Source organism: Notolabrus celidotus, chromosome 3, assembly GCF_009762535.1.
Source record: "Notolabrus celidotus isolate fNotCel1 chromosome 3, fNotCel1.pri, whole genome shotgun sequence".
Classification (NCBI taxonomy): domain Eukaryota; kingdom Metazoa; phylum Chordata; class Actinopteri; order Labriformes; family Labridae; genus Notolabrus; species Notolabrus celidotus.
This window is the reverse complement of record NC_048274.1, coordinates 21,235,278-21,253,784: the sequence shown is the minus strand read 5'-3', so window position 1 is coordinate 21,253,784 and position 18,507 is coordinate 21,235,278. Positions and strand designations below refer to the sequence as shown.

Sequence of the window (18,507 nt, the reverse complement as noted above, 5' to 3'; positions counted from 1 at the left end):
AGATAACAGAGGGAGTTGCGCATCACCATGCAACACTGATGGTGTGCGTAAACATTCAACTGTGGACACTGGCTTCAAAACAGACATAAAACAGTTTTACACAGTAAAATATATTCATGAGTAAGAAAAAATAGCATCATGCGATCGTGTGCATGAGAGAAAAAAATCGCTCTAATGGAATGAAGTCATCAGCGGTAATTAAATGCAGTGGGCAGAGAGGGGACGGGAGCGCGCCTGGCTCTGGTGCGCGCTGGGTGGTCTGCTGCGCTGATAAATGTGTGGCCCTCACTGCAGGCAGAGAGGCCGAGCAAGCACCGGTTAAAACAATACCTACATTCATTTATCCACCGGTTTCAATCTCCTCAGCAACAGCACAAACTAACAGTGGCAAGTCCGTCACCTCTGGTTTGACAATGAACATTTTGCCTATAAATTGGCTTCTCTTTTTCCCTGTGGCGAGATTTCTGACACAAGAATGCAGCGGCGCGTGTTTTAGGACCGAACAGTTCCGGTAAATTTAAATTGACCTTTGAATATGTTAGTAGTGCAACAGAATTTCATTAAAATATTTTTCCTCAAATTGCACCTAAAAACATACTGCCACATATCTACTGAATAATATATCGGAGCGACTGGGGACTTTTACGCACAGATAACAAAGTCTCCAAACATTGGCTGCCTTTACGCACAGGGTGAAAATTGTACAAGTGTTCATCTAGGTTTTTTACTTGGTGATATTTTCCATCCTGCCAAAACCAGAACTCACTTTACGAGAAACAGGAACGCCAGCAGGGATCAGAAGCACTACTAACTGAACCCACGGAGAGGCAAAAGGTTGCAGGCTGCAGCTATCGACCTCTCCAGGGAACAATAAGCAACCTACTGTCAACAGTTTAAGGTTAGAGACTGATCGTCTTTCAGTAGGCTTCGCTTACAGCTGTAGAAAATGCAGTAAAACCAAAAAACAATCATATTTTATAAGTTGGAAACACAAACAGATAAACAAACTGGAGCGCGACTTCTTATGGGTGAATTACAGTTGAAGCCAAAACATTCTCGAGACTTTAATGCATAACTTTGGCTTCACTTCGGCTTCACTTCTCCAAATATCATATAAGATATCATGTCAAAGTAAACAAACTTAACATCCCTGGCTTCCCAAATGTAGCCCATAATTACTGCAGTCACATTGATATTGTGATTGTTAAGTTTTTACCTTCATTCCTGGATCCTTCGATGTTAAACTTTCTGAAGGAGTCGATCTCAAGACCTCGTCCGAGTTTGTGCGCTCAGAGCTCGGAAGAGCTTCCACCTCACTCCTCCTGCGTCCCTGCGTAAATATTATGACTTCATTACACAAACAATATTCATGTGCAAAAAGTGTCCAACATCTAGACAAGACGCTGCGAACAGACTCATCAGATTGAGTATTAGCTGATCTAACGGGGCTTTTGCTTGATTTTTTATTTAAAGAAGGCCAGAGAAAATGTTTACATTCTGCTGTATAAACATCCTGCCCATGTTCCTGTCTATCTTGTACAGAAATCAGGAGGGTGGCTTTGAATAAGAGGGGCATGTTCTCTGCTATCTGCTTTTCGTAAGAAATCTAAGAAATATTTTATAAAATATTCCATAACTTTTGTTAAAATTGAGGCATGGGCCGCTTGCTGGGCTGTCGGAGTAACCATGTGGCCTAAAATGGAAACATTAACGTTTACTCTAGTCCGGTTTATGAATCTACTAAATATTGAGTGTTCAAAATGTGACTTAAAATAAAATACAGTTATTTTAGGTAACAATGAAATCAAATTATTTACCTACAGGCCCCAAATGTATAATAACTATAAATGTTTCACCTGTAATACACTATAAAACATTGGATTTCCTTTAGTTTACAGCATATATTGGAGTATTTTGCATTCTTTATGAGATTTAGTCCATATTTTGGCGTAAGAAAGGAGAAAAAACATTTCCCTGAAAAGTGAACGCACACAGATGTTGCATGCTCACAGCCCACCACTGGAGTAGGAGGGAACTGGGCGGATCCCAACATTAGGATGGCCAAGACATCCAGCTTCCAATGCGCTGATGGCAACAGATAAGTAAAAAGTGAGCTCCTCGGACGCACGACAACACACCAACTGAAGTGGAAAGCTGCTCCTGTTCTGCTCCTTATCCCATTTCGGACCCTGCGTATAAGCCGGTGCGTCAACAGACTGCTGCAGGACTCAATCAGAAGGAAGAAGAAGTCAGAGTTAAGAAAGCAGCCTCGCCTTTGACTTGTGCGTAAAGTCTGACTACACTCTATCGACGCCTCTTTTTTTTTGGCTCTTTATGCCCGTGATTAAGTATTGTTTTGTATTCCTTATATGTGGACAAGTCAAACAACAGTTTTTGTTTGCCATCTCCAAAACTGAATTTGTCTAATGACGGCAGAAGTCCAGCAGCCCCCAGCGCAACCTCCTGCCCAGAGCAGCCCGATGTCTGCTCCGGAGAAGCCGCACGGCCAGACAGCGGTGATGGAAACCGCCTCTTCCACTACAAAAACCAAAAAGACAAACGCAGGGATCCGCAGACCGGAGAAACCCCCGTATTCATACATCGCTTTAATAGTCATGGCTATCCAGAGCTCTCCGACCAAGCGCCTGACGCTCAGTGAAATCTACCAGTTCCTCCAGAGCCGCTTCCCATTTTTCAGAGGCTCATACCAGGGATGGAAGAATTCCGTGCGTCATAACTTGTCCCTAAACGAGTGCTTCATAAAGCTGCCCAAAGGCCTCGGCCGGCCAGGAAAGGGCCACTACTGGACTATCGACCCGGCGAGTGAGTTTATGTTCGAGGAGGGCTCATTCAGAAGGAGACCCAGAGGTTTCAGACGCAAGTGCCAAGCGCTGAAGCCCATGTACAGCATGATGAACGGCCTGGGATTCAACCATATCCCCGAGTCTTACAACTTCCAGGGGAGCGGCGGGGGTCTGTCCTGTCCGCCTAACAGCCTGTCTCTGGACGGCGGGATCGGGATGATGAATGGACACTTGGCAGGTAACATGGATGGGATGGGTCTGTCCGGACACACCATGTCTCACTTGTCGACCAACGGAGGACATTCATACATGGGAAGTTGTACAGGATCCGCTGGGAGTGATTATCCCCACCACGACAATTCCGCCTCCCCTCTGCTAACCAGCGGAGGGGTCATGGAGCCTCACCCCGTGTACTCGAGTTCCGCCTCGGCGTGGGCTCCGGCGCCATCGGCCTCTCTGAATAACGGGGCCTCCTACATCAAGCAGCAGCCTCTGTCTCCTTGTAATCCAGGGACCAACCCGCTGCAGCCAAGCCTACCCACACACTCACTGGAGCAACCGTACCTGCACCAGAACGGACACAGCACCACAGATTTACAAGGTAGGATCAACGGCACAATCTCAACTCAAAAGTGTAACAAAGCGCGTAAAGGCGTAGAGGAGTTTAAAGGACAAGCTAAGTGAAAAGTCAAATTACCGGGAAGAAATATTACTATAGCCTATGTCTGTTTAAAATGCAAAGAACAAAGTTCTAAATTCAGAATAATATCCCTTGGTTGTTCACACATTTGTGGTTTTATGCCAAACGTAGGCCCAATGGAATAACACGCAGTTACGCATCTCGCTCTATTTATTTTGCTTTCTCCAAGCAAACGCTTATCTGTGTTGCACAATGGAGAATCATTCAAATCAAGTCCATAAGGAAAAATGACGCAAGTTAGAGAAACTGCGCAAATCTCCCACGAAAATTAAGCTTAGTCACTATCCTGCTCCCAATTAAATAGAACACAGAGCCCTAAAATAAAACACAGAGGGCTTAAACTTGCACAATTTCAGTTTCTGGAGTCTGTAACGAAAAAAAGATGCACTGAAGTCTGGCGGGACAGTTTAGAGCCATGCCAATCTCCGGACAAGAAAAACAAGCGCGGTTAGGGGCAGCCTGCCTCGCCCCGAGGCCTTAAGTCCACCGGGACTTGCGTGCAAGAGGGCCACTGTCAATTAGCCCAGCAAGCCCGCCTCCCCACTTTGACTATCTTAATGGTTCCTGCTAAATGGACTCTTGGTCTGTGAGGAATAAAAACATGCATGCTTCATATCCCTGAAAAGTTACATTTTTATTTTATGAATTTATCTTGTAGTATAATAATTCATGCGAGTTTTAAATGTTCGATCTGGGGCCCATTTTGCCTTTAAATATGGTTAGAGAAGGTTTAGAAAAACAGTACAAGTCTGGACATATTTTCACTTCATTTGACATACTTCTTACCATACTTATTCTTATTATTATTATTATTGGCCTATATGTTAAGACGAGGAATGGCTGATCGACAACCCATTTACAAGACAGCATGCAGAGGGTATTTATATCAATTAGATATTGTATGATTTAAAAGAAAAAAAAGAGCTTTAAAAGCCATGCTTAGAAATATCAAAGTATTACTAAAGAGTAATTTGCTTTCTCAGAATTTTAGTAAATATGCTATTAATTTGTCACAGTGTAACTAAAACTCCTAAGTGTCAAATGTTCTTTGTTGGTCAGGTATTCCTCGGTACCATTCCCAGTCCCCCAGCATGTGTGACCGGAAGGAGTTTGTCTTCTCGTTTAACGCCATGACGTCCTCAGCGATGCACACACCGAGCACCAGCTCCTACTATCACCACCAGCAGGTATCCTACCAAGACATCAAGCCCTGCGTCATGTGATGCCTTCATGGACACTCTACAGACAAGAGGATGGTGTCACAGACTCGAGCCTGCGAACAGAGACGAGAAAAAAATCGAGAAGAAACCACTGAGGGAAAGAAAGGCTCACCTCGGCCCTGCATGGAGATGGAGGGAGCACAATGCCTGAGGTAGACCGGACTACTTTTCTGTACTAACGGCAAAGACCCGGAGGCAGACCAACCATAAATCAAATCAATAATAATAAGAATAATACATAATAAATAATGACACATTTTGGTGACATCATCATCAAGCAGCAGGGTACAGACTGGGTGTATGAATCCTTGCTGCTGTTTGGTACGAAGTCCTGCGCAGAGGATGACTACCACATCACACTTTGTTTAATCCTCGTGTTAAAGTAGGCCCATGTAAAAAAAAAAAAAAAAAAAAAATGCACACGTCCATTTTCTCCACCTGAACTTTTTACTTCTCTTTTCTATGACTTTTTTGGACTTCGATACAAGTGTTTAATTTTAAAATGAACTTTTTTTGGACATCACATATTTATGTCCATATTTACTGTCTACAAACGATGAAGGCACTTTTTTGAATAGCCTATAAGCGCAGCGTTTTATTTATTCTGTAGGCCGACGTATTTTAATTTCAGGCGAATTGGCCAAGGAGGTATCTGCTTTATTGGCAATATTTGTCAGGACGCTTGTTATTTGTTTTAAATGAAAATGGAGGATATATTGTAAGCACTGTTATGTCGTTTGTGTTAGATATACGTAGAACATTACTTCCAGCACTGTATACTTGTATATGGAAAATTAGCAAAGGTCCATCAGTGGGGGCTAATCTTTTGGCTTTAATACATCAAATCATTTGTAAAAAATAAAAGTTTATGTTTTGGGCTTTTTCGGCCTAAATCCACCAAAATATCTTGATGTCATTTCACACCCATGATACATTTTTAGGGAACATTTCCAATAAGTATCCCAGCAAAACTGTAAATCTGTGCAGTTCTTTAGCTGGGCATCAATTTTAACACAATCAGAACAGGATTTGAAGAGTGAAGATATTTCTGCTTTTTCTCAATGACGCACTATTTAAATGATTGAACAGGTTTCTCACATTAGTGTATAGTTTGCAGTTCTGTGTTCTAAAAAAAAAAATAGAGTGAGCTTAATTTCATCCGTTTTTGGTGATGAACAGAGTTCATGTCAAGGGTCAAAGTCTGTTTTTAACTGACAGAAGCAGTTTATACAAGGCAGTCATCATTAGACAGAAGATTTAAAATAAATAGCTTTAAAAACATGTTCCCTGTATGTTACACAAGTGTGTGCAAGAGTTAATGTGTAACAAATCAAAAGTTAGAGATCTCACCATGTTTAATTACAGGTTGATAATCTGCAGCCCCATTTCTGCTTTGGTACATTCACAGATGTTTCTTTCCGAAGCTTTTTTGTCCGAAGAATCTGCTGGCTCCATAGCTTAGGGCCCAATGAGGTTCATACAAATGTTGACAGTCTACTGAAAGAATAGGAACACATTGATCCTAAAGAGTCATAAAGAAAAGAGGTTGAATATGTGTTAATAAGTAAAATAAAAAGCTATGCTGAAGATGGAAAATGCTTAGTTTTCAAGCTAAAAAACAAAACTAAATATGACAAAAAAAGCCAGTTTTAACGTTGCAGTTGGTGTACAGGAATAAATTGCAATTGAATGTGCTCAAATAATTGATAAGTCTCTTCTAATGATACTGAAATACTGAAAAAAAACTGCTTCATTTGGAAAGGTACACAAGCTAATTTAAAAATTTTTTTTTTATTTTTTTTAGTTGATCATAGCAGTTTCAAAACTGAAAACTTAAGATCTAACTAAAGATTTTAGATTGTCTTTTTCAGTCTGTGTTGAAAATAACAAAAGGTGCTTCAAATGTAGAAAATCTTGAAACCATCCATTTTTCCTGAAGTTAACCTCAGTCAAAACTAAAGCAAACTCCCTTCAAGTTAGAGTTACAGAATAGTAACTCAAGGTGTGAGTACATCTATACTTCAGGCCGTAAAAAACTGCTGGGATTTTATACTTGTGAAGCTCTATAATGTCACAACATGACCACTGACTGAACTCAGTAAAATGGTCGTGCTATCCAATCGCGCAGTTAGCAGGCTGGACAGCAGTGGAGCAGCGCATTAACAAACTGATGACATTAACCGAGGTTCAGCGCTCTGGCAGGGCTCAGGGAGAGAGATGGAGCTCCACAGCTGTTCCCCTCGCCAGGCCTGGATGACAGCTCCATAAAAAGCTCTGTGTTTAGTGCAGACAGACACGCTGTGTGCGTGTGTCTCAGTGCAATAAGACTTAAGTGAAACAGGACAGTCATCTGTAGATAAGAGAGCAAGCGGTTCAGCTAGTAGTGTGTGCAGAAACACTGAGTTTGATTAAAACATTACAGTGCAGAACATGCAGGTCACTGGGTGCTTACTGCTCAAGGAGTGGCTCCTATGTCGATCATACTGTGGGAACTTCAATTGAGTTCATCTATCATTCAACCACCACTTCTGCAGACATTTTCAAGTCATTAAAACTTTGTGGTTTTTTTTTAACACAACATTTACCGTTTACCACTTAAAACTATTCAAAGGTTTCCCAACATGGCTTATGTAATGATTAAAACACTTTAACGTATACAAACTTTAGTTTTTTCATATTTGTTTTATATGTGTATGTTTTATTGAGTGGTCACACTTCATGCCACAATTTTGATCGATGACGGGTTCTATTTTGTTGAAAAACCTGTGATTAAACAGTCAAGAGTATTAGGGGGTAACAGGTTTAGCTCTACGTGATTCTCCAATAATGCAGGAGTTGTTTTGTTTTTCTCATGCCTACAAAACAAGTCCAAATCAATGTAAGATACTGGGCAAACTGAAAAAAGACAGTAATCAAGAAAATGTACATTTCGATGCTTTAGTAGAGGATGTAGTAAAGTCTTACAAACAGATGTATTAACACTGTAACTCTTTATTCAGACATGGTAGTGTATTTAATCTCTTTGTTAATATTGCTTCAAACACAAACTGACCTATCACACAAATCCCTTACATGTTATTGTTATTATAAAGAGGTACAAAGATTGTAGTTTTAAATGTACAGTATCTATTTTTAACATTTCAGAAAAAAAAAACCCAAGCAAAAACTAAAGCACTATAAGCAAGTAGAGTTAAAAAGAACAGCTCTAGTGCAAAACACAATTTGATGTTTAGAAATGAAAGATTTCAATGTTTTACAGATGAAATGGGCACATTTCAAACTGAGTCAGGATTGTGCAGACCAAAGTCACACTATTCTAAAGGTTCTTTGATGTTGGCTGATGAAGTGTTATGGCAATTCATGTCAAGAGGGCAACATCAGTCTCACTTTATGTTCCAGTGGAATAAAAAACCTCTCTGGGTTGTGAAGATTTGATGAAATTTGTACAAGAAGTGGGGAAGATGGAAAGAAATCTGTGATAAATCTGTGTGGTCAAACATTGGCCTATATGAATTTATAAATGTTCAGTCAAGAGGTTTTTACTGTACTACTGTGTAGTGGTCAAGAATCATCTGGAACCTATGAACACATGGTGACGACTAACTAGCAAAACAGCTCTTCCTTTTCCCCATTGCCTTAGCTCAAGCAGAAAAAAACAGATCTAAAAAACATGACTGTCTTATAACAGATCATCCTGGTTGTCTGAAAACTGTGGGTCTAATACTTGTATTTCAACAAAAGACCACGTATGCAGTCTTTAAAGACAAAGACCAGGTGGTGCGTGTGAATAAACGAGGCACAGAGGTGTTTAACTATAGTAAAATGATAATACTCTGTGAATTGCTTTGTCATGCTGTAATCCAGCAACTGCATATTTATGTGTTCATAGTTTGCTAAGCTTATTAGCCTCAATATTAAAGTTAATCTAAATGACTTCTGATCAATCCAAAAATATTACAAAACAAACTACACTCTTCTTAAGGCATTAAGTTTTGCTCCACAGGTAGTGCTATCTGTCACTTTTATTCCTCAGTCACCTCATCGGCTGCAATCTCAGCATCCGGCCCTGCTGGTTTAGATTTTGGAGCCATTGGTGGTCTTGGTCTCCTGTTGGACTGTCCGGACCTCTTGCCTCCCCGCTGGCTCTTGGCCAGCTCAGCCTGCAGACTGCTGCCATTCAGATTGAGACCCTGCAGAGCCTCCAGGGCCAGGTCTGCAGCCTGTGGGTCACTGTAGTCCAGGAAGGCCCTGTGCTGAGCTCCCTGCCAGGTGAGCCTCAGCGGGGCTGCCTCCCTCTCTCTGAGGGCCGTTTTCAGCTCACTCACACGCAGCCCAGCAGGGATTCCTCCAAGGTACACTGTGGTCACACTTGCAGGGAGCTTACGCTGAGACATGACTTCACTTCCACCCTCCTCTGAGCCCCTCTCCCTCATGTTCCCCCCACTCTTCCCTCTCCGTCTCTCATTGGTTTCTCCCTCTTTACCTGCATCTCCTCTGCTTTCTTTCCTCACTCGAGCCGGGCGCTGTCTGGCTCTCTGTTCTGACTCTGCTCCTCTCTCCAGTTTGGGTTCTCCCTCATCATCCTGCTGTGCATTCTGTCTTGGTCTCCTTCTGGTTTGTCTCGGGGGTCGGCTGGTCTGCAGACCTGGCTCCACGTCCTCAGGCGGGGCCCCCAGTGTCACATCCTTTCCAGCCTCTTCCTCCAGATCACGCAGCTTCTTCAGGATGGGGATCTTCTGCAGCTTTTCTGTGTTCAGCTGAGGACAACACACAACCAGTTCAGTGCCACTATGGTGAGAGTGGTGTCAACACAGCAAACTAATAGACCTGCTCTGAGCCAACACCCCATACTAACAGATGACTTAAATTAATAACAAAGCTGACAAATGATTTGGTATTATTCCATCCTGCTCGCAGCTTATGCTAAAGTAATAACTCTCTTTATAGCAGCAGGACATTTCACTTCCCAAGCAGTTAAAAATAAAGCCTTCTCTTCTGATTTGTTGAGCCTGTAAGTGTCTTGGCATCCTTTGATGCTGACCAGTCCTGTAAAGGATATACGGGGCTATTGTTTTTACACTGGCCTGTTTGACCCGTCGCTCCCCTGCCCCTGCAGAGCCAAGCTGGCTGGGCAGAGGATCCTTTGATGATCAGACATGGCCTTCCTGTCAGTGAGGTCACTGGGTCCTGTTTACTTACAAGCCAGTCTTCAGGAACCCAGAGGTTGCACACAGACTTGGCACATTTAGAATAATGCCTCCATCAGATATGATGTGAGACAGGTTAGCAAGTGGAAAAAAACTAAACTTGTCTTTACCAGTGTCAGAATCAGATGCATTATAAAGCCTTTTTTCAAACAATAACTGCACAGTGAAGTACTTCTTCTCTGTCTGGCTTTTCCCCAGTCTATAAATTGTCTTTATGTGTCTTTGGATGCATGCTTATTACATACACATAACACTACATGCCCTGTATAAAAATAAAAAACCTCAGATTAAAAAGATGTTGGATAAAAAAAAAGTGAATATTGTTAAACTATTACAACACAGAGAAACTCAATCCATCCAGAAGCTGAACGAGAGTTCTCTTAGAGAGTGTAGTATTGATACCTCTCCAGTAGAGGGCAGTGTTGCTAAGAGGAAAGGCTAAATATTTTTTGTAGCAGGACAGTGTATCTGTTTCAGTGTTAGTCATAAAGGTTAGAAATCAGCTGGATTCTGCCCCAACATTAAATCATGGTGGGCCTTAAGATTTAAGAAAACCCTGAAAAAATAAAAATATTGTTTGTTTAGTGCTTTGTTACTGCACAGAGTTGTGTTTATTATGATTAATGATATGAATACTATCCTATTGATGATGAATGATATCCAAGTGTTATTTACATCTAAGCACTTCAACCTCAGTACACCACATGCTGTAAAGATTATCATTATTTTACATTAAGGCTTTATTTTATATCATATCATATCATGATTCCTTTCTCTCTCAGTCTGAAGTAGACCTCTATGCATCAATACCGTTTCTAAATACATAAATGCAAATATTACAGATTGATTACTGATGGGTTAACTTTATTTTGAACTGTTGTTGAAACTGATCTTGACAGTTTGTTTTTTAAAGTATCTAAACTCATCCGAAATGTAAGTCTAAACCTGTTCATCTGTACTATGGACTTGCAGTGGCCCTATATAGCAAAGACAAGTTCTATTAATTGACCTTGTTCCAGATGATTCCCAGTGGCTTGGGGGACTGGCAATTAGTTTGGATAACTCTGGTGGGAGTTAGGATGTAGTCCACAGTAAGGTCATGACTTTCTCTTAGCTCCTCTGGAATGTCCACCACCTGAGAGAGCACAAATACCACATTTAGCAACCATCAATCAGGTCACGTGTTATACGTGTAACAATATGAATGTAGAGAGAAGGACATTATTATTGAAATCAGATTTTCATGTGAAGTTATTCTGTGTTTACATGGATATTTGAGGTGAACAACAGGCAGAAAATAATCAGGAGCCATGACACAAAATGTTCAGACCTCTGACAATGTAATGGTTTTACAGAAAATTAACTAACCTGACAGTCATGGACAACAGTGACCACCACAGTAGACTCATCCACAGCTCCCATTGAGACCATCATGCCGTACTCCATGTCAGCAAACCCCTCTCCTTTTCCAATTCGCACGCCTGCAGAAGAAGACAGGAGCCATAACTCTTCTAAGGCAAGTTATGCAGTAAGTGATTTAAAGAATTCAAGTATTTGGTGTTGCATTTTCTGTGGTGAAATATGATATGGCAGATCCATTTCAAACGTAGAGCATCTGCACCACATTCAGTATTTTCTAAAACACTGCTCGCTGCCATTTAAAAAACTGCACTCATATATAAAACTGCTAACACTGATACACATGTTGAGTGAATTTTCAATTTTAAAAAAGCAACTCAACTCAATGCAGACTGATGGGAGCACAGATGGACTGTGAGCACCAGCCTACCAGAAGCATGTGGCTTTGTTCATTTGGAGTCTTTTAGAAATGTGGGCATTACTGTAAACATGTCTGTTGTGAATCAGTTATCTTAAAACAGGGGAATCACAATGAATCCAGAGTGTTGGGACAATTTCTCGAAGTCCAACTCCGTACAACCCACATGCAGCACAAAGGATCTGAGTGTGCACATAAGCCCTCTTTTTTATTTCTGCTCCTTTCTGCAACTTCTCAAATCTCCCTGACAAGGTGTCATGGTGGCTCAGTGTGCTAGAAACGCATGCAGTGATCATAACATTTGTTTATTAAAATCAAGATGTTTTTCACAGAACATGTCATTTCAGCCACCTACCATTTCCAATGAACTATGAACGATGAACTATAGAACGTGATAGGATGCCATGTTCCTGGGTAAGGAGTATGTTGTTTAATGTATAGGTAATATGTTACAGTCTGTATCATGACATTAATCTAAGATAGACAACAATGTTGATCTATCATAAGTATGAAATACCATAATGGGTCATCTTTTACCAGGTTCTTTACGATGTCTTCAAGCTCCCAGTATGTTTTTAAATTGGAGTGAATCATAATTAACAGTTGTTACCTTTCTCTGAAACTGCCACAGAGCCAACCACCACCAGGTCCACCTTCACCTTTGCATCCAGGCCAACAGGCACACTGAAGTCCTTCACACCCTGAAAACAGAGTTTCAGAACAAAGGGAGAGAAGAAAAGTGAATTATTGTATGTAAATCCACCATTATAAAATTAAAGGTGACATTGCTGGAATATGTGAAATTAGCAAGTTGAAACCTGAGCAGAGGCACAGATGCGCAGCTGTTCTTTGGTGGCCCCCTGAGGAGGAGTGATCTTATTGAAAAGACCAGTACGAAGACGAGGAGTTGGGACCAGAAGAGTTTTCCGAGCCTGTGAGGATTATACAAAAAATTATCCAATGGACGTTAGATATGATTGCAGATACAAAATTTCTCTGTTTTGAAAATAACTAATCGCAGATGTAAAGCACTGATGTGCCTGAAATGGGGGTTTAATACAAAAGCCTGCATGCTTATTTAGAAAGTTTGGGGCCAAATGAAGGTCTGAATTACTAAACCATTTCTAAGACCATTTTTAATTCAAAATCCTATTAATGAATCAAACTGACATGGTTACATAACATATGAGATATTGAATCAATATCTGCTGTCAATAGGTTTTTTTCGTCTTTTAAATTTCTGCCTTTTTCTGCTGTACAGTGCTACCTGAAGTGCTGCCATCCGGACACCCTCCAGAGTTTTATCAGGATCCACCTTCACCTCATTTGTCTTGCTGAACACCTGCAACTCAGACACTTTGTTGCAGGCTGTGAAAGCACCCTGGTTGAAAAGAGAAGAAGAAAAAAAGCACTAAAATGGTCAACTTACTTCCAGGGTGACAAAGCGTGCCTGCTGCTGCGGTCTGTCTGGGTTAACTTTGACTGTCTGGCTGGACTTGAACTCCTGCAGGTCTGCAAGCTTGTCGCATGCTTGGGTAGCACCCTGCCCAGTTAGTGCACAGTTAAAGAGATGCATAAATAAACACACAGAGGTTATTTACTAAAAACTGAGAAAGAACATTTGATTTACTTTGCAAACTTGAAGTCCTGGTTTATTTGTAGTAGCTAAAATGGCATTCAAAATATGACAATTGTTATTTACAATGATGTCACATCTTCAAATACTTTGCAGAAAAGTCTGTGTAGATTATTCCTATTGTGTTAATTCACATTCGTACTAAGAAGATAAATTTGACTAATATTTGCCTGAATTACCAAACTACTTGATATAAGTTGATTGATACTTGATGACAATTAAGTCTTCATAACCTGTACCTTACCCGATACTATATCAAGAACTCCCTGTGTACAATTTCTGATCTATTCATGTCTGTAAAATACACTATACTACCACTACTTCGATTATCTTGGATACACGTGGCCCTGTGCAGTCATGTTACGAGTATCAACTCGTAAAGCCTGAATGAATGAAACAGAAGACGACTGATCAGTCTCATTTGTAAAACCTTCGCGACTGTATCGACATTGACACCACTGTAATTCTGACTATCCGTTTATTAGCCAGTGTACCGATTTTGATCATAGCTCAATTTAAACCCTAGTTACGATGAACTGCTCCTATTACATAGCGGTGGTCTTGACCTGCCTTGAAATTAGGGATTCTGTTGTGAACAGGCCTTGGAAAGTTGGCCAGATTTTTTTCCTCGATGTAGTCCCAAATTTTCTGACGAATGTCCCATTTGGTCGCCCCTAAAGACAAAAAGAGATCAATTAAACACGAGTGAAGCAACACGATGCAGTAGCACACTAGCCAAACCGTGCACTGCTCTACATGAGCATGCATCGACAGCTATTTTTAAAGACGAAAAAGAAAGGCCAAGAAAATTTCACTCACCAGGTTTTATTTGTATAACAGGCTCCATTGTTTTATTACTGACACAAACTAATCGCTTGTACAACACTCTGCTACACTACACGACGTTAAATCTTACACGTGAGCTCTGTAACATAATACTGAAGGAACAGCTGCTTGTCAGTGTTTATCATTGCTACGGCGGCTCAGGGAGGACAATCTTTACCATACGCGAAACTTGAGCGTCATCAATGCGAGGGTCTGCCAGGAGCACGTACTATTGCACGTTCCGGAAATCGCGGTTGAAGAGCAGACTTGTTTTGTACCTTTTTTTGTGTGAGTATTTAATAACATAACTTAACAGCACCGTCATCTTCCATCAATATCCAGGCTGATGACCGCAAAGTAGCTGTAGCTTTATGTATATAGGTATATGGCGTCGTTTGTAAAGTTGTGCACACTGGAAATAACAGCTCCAACTCTCCACATTTAGCTCCAAAATGTCATAAAATTTTAAAGTGCATTTTTACAAGTCACTTTTTTAATCACATTTAGAGGAATATTGGTGATCTTCTTCACATTTAATTTTGTAGTGACAAATATATTGAGTTTAAATCACAGTTAAATCTAAAAGCTTAATCTAAATCTAGATTTGACATTTATATTTAGCATTTATATTTATATGTAACATTTACATTTATATTTAGCATTTAGATTTAACAGTAATTTTAACTCAATATATTTTTCCCAACAAAATTAAATGTGAATAAGATCACAAATATTCCTCTAAATGTGATTAAAAAAAAAGGGACCCTTAAAAAGGCACTCTAAATTTGTATGACCTTTGGGAGCTAAATGTGGAGAATTGTAGCTGTTATTTTCAGTGTGCACAACTTTACAAAAGGCATCCCATATTATATGTAGGCTATGCTTTATATAAGACATCAGGGGATGTTAGAAAATACGCTGGTGATAAAATGGCAATATGAAAGGCATGCATTGTTGAAAATAATAGCAATTGAAAAAACACGGATGCATCCTTAAATCTAAAAAATATTTATCGATCTATAAATGAATAAACATAATTAAGATTTGCATTTGAAGATATGATTTAATGACTTACCAGACTGAAAAAATTTAGCTCATAACCAGAGATTACAAAATAAAACATCAATGCGAGTAACTGAAAAAATGTCATTTTTTCGAGAATCTGAATGCTTTTATAAGTAGTGCTAGGAGGAACAACATTGTGTCTTATCAAGTTCACATATATTGCCAACTATGTTTGTACAGAGCTGGAACCAGTAGTAAAAACAATAAGGGATTTTGTGCTTGATGTGGGCAGCCCAGTTTATAATTGGATCCAGAGCCATTGTTTACTATCTTCCATTATTAAGATGTCAAGTTATCTCTTTTACAAGTTATCGATTTTTAGGCATTGTACAGGTATTAGTTGTACATTTGCATATACTTATAATTTGGCCATTCCATTTCCACACCCAACACTTAACCATACTGAATGTAACAGCTCTGATATTGCTCAAGTAATTTTACCGTAACCCTCTGGTTCTTTGCAGAGGACTTCTAGGAGCCAGTTGTTGTGTGTGTGGGCGTATTGAAGTAGTTGCAGATGGTCTGAAATATTCCTGTGACGACAGAAGAGCTGTTTGACAGTCTTCCCCAAGATATTGAGAAACTGAGGAAAGTTTCAGCCATCAGTGAACACTGCTATACAAGGTGCTGTAAGAAAGGAGGGAAAAAAACACATTACCACTTTGAACTTATAAGGATTTTTTTTTTGTAGAAACATGTTAACTCAGACGGTATCTGTGTTTATCTGGAAAAAAAGAAAGTAAGTGGGGGCCAGGTTGTGGAGAGCTTTATAGGTGAGGAGAAGGTTTTTGTAGTGGATGCTGGTATTGTACAGGGAGCCAGTGAAGTTAGATGAGAACAGGAGTGATGTGGTCAGATGATTTGGTGCAGGTCATGATCCAGGCGGCCGAGTTCTGAATGATTTGCAGTCTGTTGATGAGTTCGGTGGGGAGTCCGGTGAGGAGGGCGTTGCAGTAGTCGATACGTGATAAGACAAATGAATGGACCAGGATTTCAGTGCTGGGTTGGGACAATGATGGGTGGAGTCTGGAGATGTTGCGGAGGTGGAAGAATGCAGTCCAGATGATGTTTTGAATATGAGGTGCAAATTAGAGGGTGCTGTCCAGAATGACGCCGAGGCTCTTGACTTGGTGGGAGAAGGATACAGGGAATCCGTTGGTGATGGGTGGGGCTGGGGTGTGTTATGATGTGGTGAGGGTGAATTTGGAGCGATGAGCAGCGCCTTGGTTTTATTGCTGTTAAGTTTCAGGAAGTTCCTGCTCATCCAGCTCTGGATGTCTTCAAGGCAGATGATGAGGGATGTAGGAGGGTTGGCAGCGGTGGGTTTGGAGGAGATGTAGACCTGTGTGTCATTGGCATAGCAGTGAAAATGGACCCCCATGGTGACTGAGGAGTGTGCCCAGGGGGAGGAGGTAAATGAGGAAGAGGAGTGGACCCAAAACTGACCCTTGAGGGACACCCAGTGAAATAACTGAACACCCAGACTTGTCGCTTCCTTAATTGCACAAATTGTTGGCGGTTGGTGAGATATGATGTGAACCAGGAATGTGCAGCACCAGTGATCCCAATGCCAGCCAGGTGGTCAAGGAGCAGTGGGTGGGAGATGGTGTCGAATACTGCGCTGAGGTCGAGGAGGAGTAGAATGCTGGAACACTGGACCAGCTCCACACCCTCGGGAGGGTGCTGGAGAACCAATCTGTCTCCCTCTACAATAGGGGGGAATGGATGACGCACATAGCGATGAAAAATAAAGTAGGGAGTGAGTTGGTTGAGCTAGTATGTGACGTTTAACCACTGGAACAGAGGATATGTTTGCTAATCTTTTCTCTTTGAAAGGCTAGTTATGAGTTTTACAGTTATTTTTAGAAGTTATATTAAACACAGGGTCGGAATGGAGTAGTTGTAACTTTAGAGAGTACTTCTGTCTTACATTAGGGTAACAATAGAAAGATATTGAATAGATAATTAATAGATGATAAGCCCTAAGCTGACATTTTGAGTTAGGGTAAGTGTGTTTGTATTTGTGTCATGTATGTGCGTGTTTTCCAGTTGTAATGATAGATGTGTGTAGCAGGAGGAGCGTGAATTTGGGGGCAATAAACAGTGAGACATGCATGTAGGAGGTCTGGGTGCAGACTGAAGCCAGAGCTGTCAGGATCCCAGACAGAGATACAGACAGATCTCATCCCTCCTCAGAGAATCACCAAAGTCAGCAGGTTTGATCCTTTAGGCACCATGGCTATTTAAACCCAACGCTATGACAATCAATTCCATAATTGTCAAGACATGCCACAAAAAAAGAAAAGATGTTGGTCAGTGTGTAAAAGTTCATGCCACGACTGTGCAAGAGAGTATAAACAAAAGTTGGTGGCCAAGCCTACGGAGCAGTAAACAGGAGTAAACAAGTAGAACCACTGAGTTCTCTGAACAATTTCACACGCAGTATCTGTTTCAAAGTTCTCACAGTTTTCCGCTGATCATGCAGGTGCTGCTTTTAATGACACTAAGGTCAAGCAAGCTATTGAATATCCCTAATCTTAGTCAATACTTTATTGAAGCATTTTTGTATTTGCTGGATAAAAGGCTTTTGGCATTGTGAGTTTCTTGTTGGGGGTCCATTTTGACTTTAAAAAATAGTTTTAAGTCAGTGTCTATAGATCCAAGTACTTAACCTAAATAAAACTGATCTCAGTCATACAAGTTAATGTTGTTAAAATGATGAATTCAAATTAGATACATATTATCAAATAAATCTGTATTGGTAATTCCATATGTGACTTGTTATTTGTGATTGTTAACTGTTGTCCAGACAAGGTTCCCAGCTCTTCATTGATCATTTTTACAAATTTCATCCACAGCTGCCCAGGGTCAGTTAATCAAGCGCCCCATGAGCAAAGGCTATAGTCCTCAAGGCAGGCGGCCTAGGTTCAATTCAAACTTGCAGCTCTTTGCTGCATGTTATTCTCTCTCTCTCTCTCTCTCTCTCTCTCTCTCTCTCTCTCTCTCTCTCTCTCTCTCTCTCTCTCTCTTCCTTTATTCACTCTCAAATCCTCTAACAATAAAGGAATAACCCCCCCCCCCCCCCCCCCCCAAAAAAATAGCACTCATGGTGGATAAGATTTTCAAATTAAATGTGTCTTTTCAATTGTAGTCTATTTAGTTTTGTAGCTCAGAGGGAGGTAACAGGATTCATTTTAGTGCATTTCAAAATCCCACTAAAATCCCTCTCAAGAGTGTTTTTTTGTTGTTGTTATAAACTTTGAGGTTTTAGAT

General features: G+C 40.7%; 2 protein-coding genes across 4 annotated transcripts; one reads left to right on the top strand and one right to left on the bottom strand.

Moving 5' to 3' along the window:
* Positions 1-2,032: 2,032 nt before the first annotated feature.
* foxf1 (forkhead box F1) lies at positions 2,033-5,627 on the top strand. The gene is made up of 2 exons (XM_034680460.1): positions 2,033-3,405; positions 4,564-5,627. Exons 1-2 carry the CDS (start codon positions 2,427-2,429, stop codon positions 4,725-4,727), a joined length of 1,143 nt encoding a protein of 380 aa, XP_034536351.1. The 5' UTR covers positions 2,033-2,426; the 3' UTR covers positions 4,728-5,627.
* A 2,020-nt stretch (positions 5,628-7,647) lies between these two features.
* mthfsd (methenyltetrahydrofolate synthetase domain containing) lies at positions 7,648-14,368 on the bottom strand. 3 transcript variants are annotated; one of them, XM_034680060.1, is made up of 9 exons: positions 14,164-14,368; positions 13,915-14,018; positions 13,138-13,251; positions 12,976-13,050; positions 12,527-12,640; positions 12,319-12,409; positions 11,300-11,412; positions 10,941-11,066; positions 7,648-9,481 (listed from the first exon to the last, which is right to left on the bottom strand). In XM_034680060.1, exons 1-9 carry the CDS (start codon positions 14,189-14,191, stop codon positions 8,747-8,749), a joined length of 1,500 nt encoding a protein of 499 aa, XP_034535951.1. In that variant the 5' UTR covers positions 14,192-14,368; the 3' UTR covers positions 7,648-8,746. The 3 variants fall into 3 exon arrangements, with proteins under 3 accessions (XP_034535951.1, XP_034535954.1, XP_034535952.1); XM_034680063.1 differs by lacking the exon at positions 13,138-13,251 and having other exon boundaries at positions 12,976-13,089; positions 14,164-14,367; XM_034680061.1 differs by lacking the exon at positions 12,976-13,050 and having other exon boundaries at positions 14,164-14,366.
* Positions 14,369-18,507: the final 4,139 nt, after the last annotated feature.

What these genes read in the sequence shown, in the direction of transcription:
- foxf1 (XM_034680460.1), top strand. Translation starts at nt 2,427, where the DNA reads ATGACGGCAGAAGTCCAGCAGCCCCCAGCGCAACCTCCTGCCCAGAGC. An exon ending in CAGCACCACAGATTTACAAG is followed by an intron (nt 3,406 to 4,563) that starts GTAGGATCAACG and finishes TTTGTTGGTCAG; the next exon opens with GTATTCCTCGGTACCATTCC.
- mthfsd (XM_034680060.1), bottom strand. Translation starts at nt 14,191, where the DNA reads ATGGAGCCTGTTATACAAATAAAACCTG. An exon ending in ACAGAATCCCTAATTTCAAG is followed by an intron (nt 13,252 to 13,914) that starts GCAGGTCAAGAC and finishes CTAACTGGGCAG; the next exon opens with GGTGCTACCCAAGCATGCGA. An exon ending in TGTGGCAGTTTCAGAGAAAG is followed by an intron (nt 11,413 to 12,318) that starts GTAACAACTGTT and finishes CTTCTTCTGCAG; the next exon opens with GCGTGCGAATTGGAAAAGGA.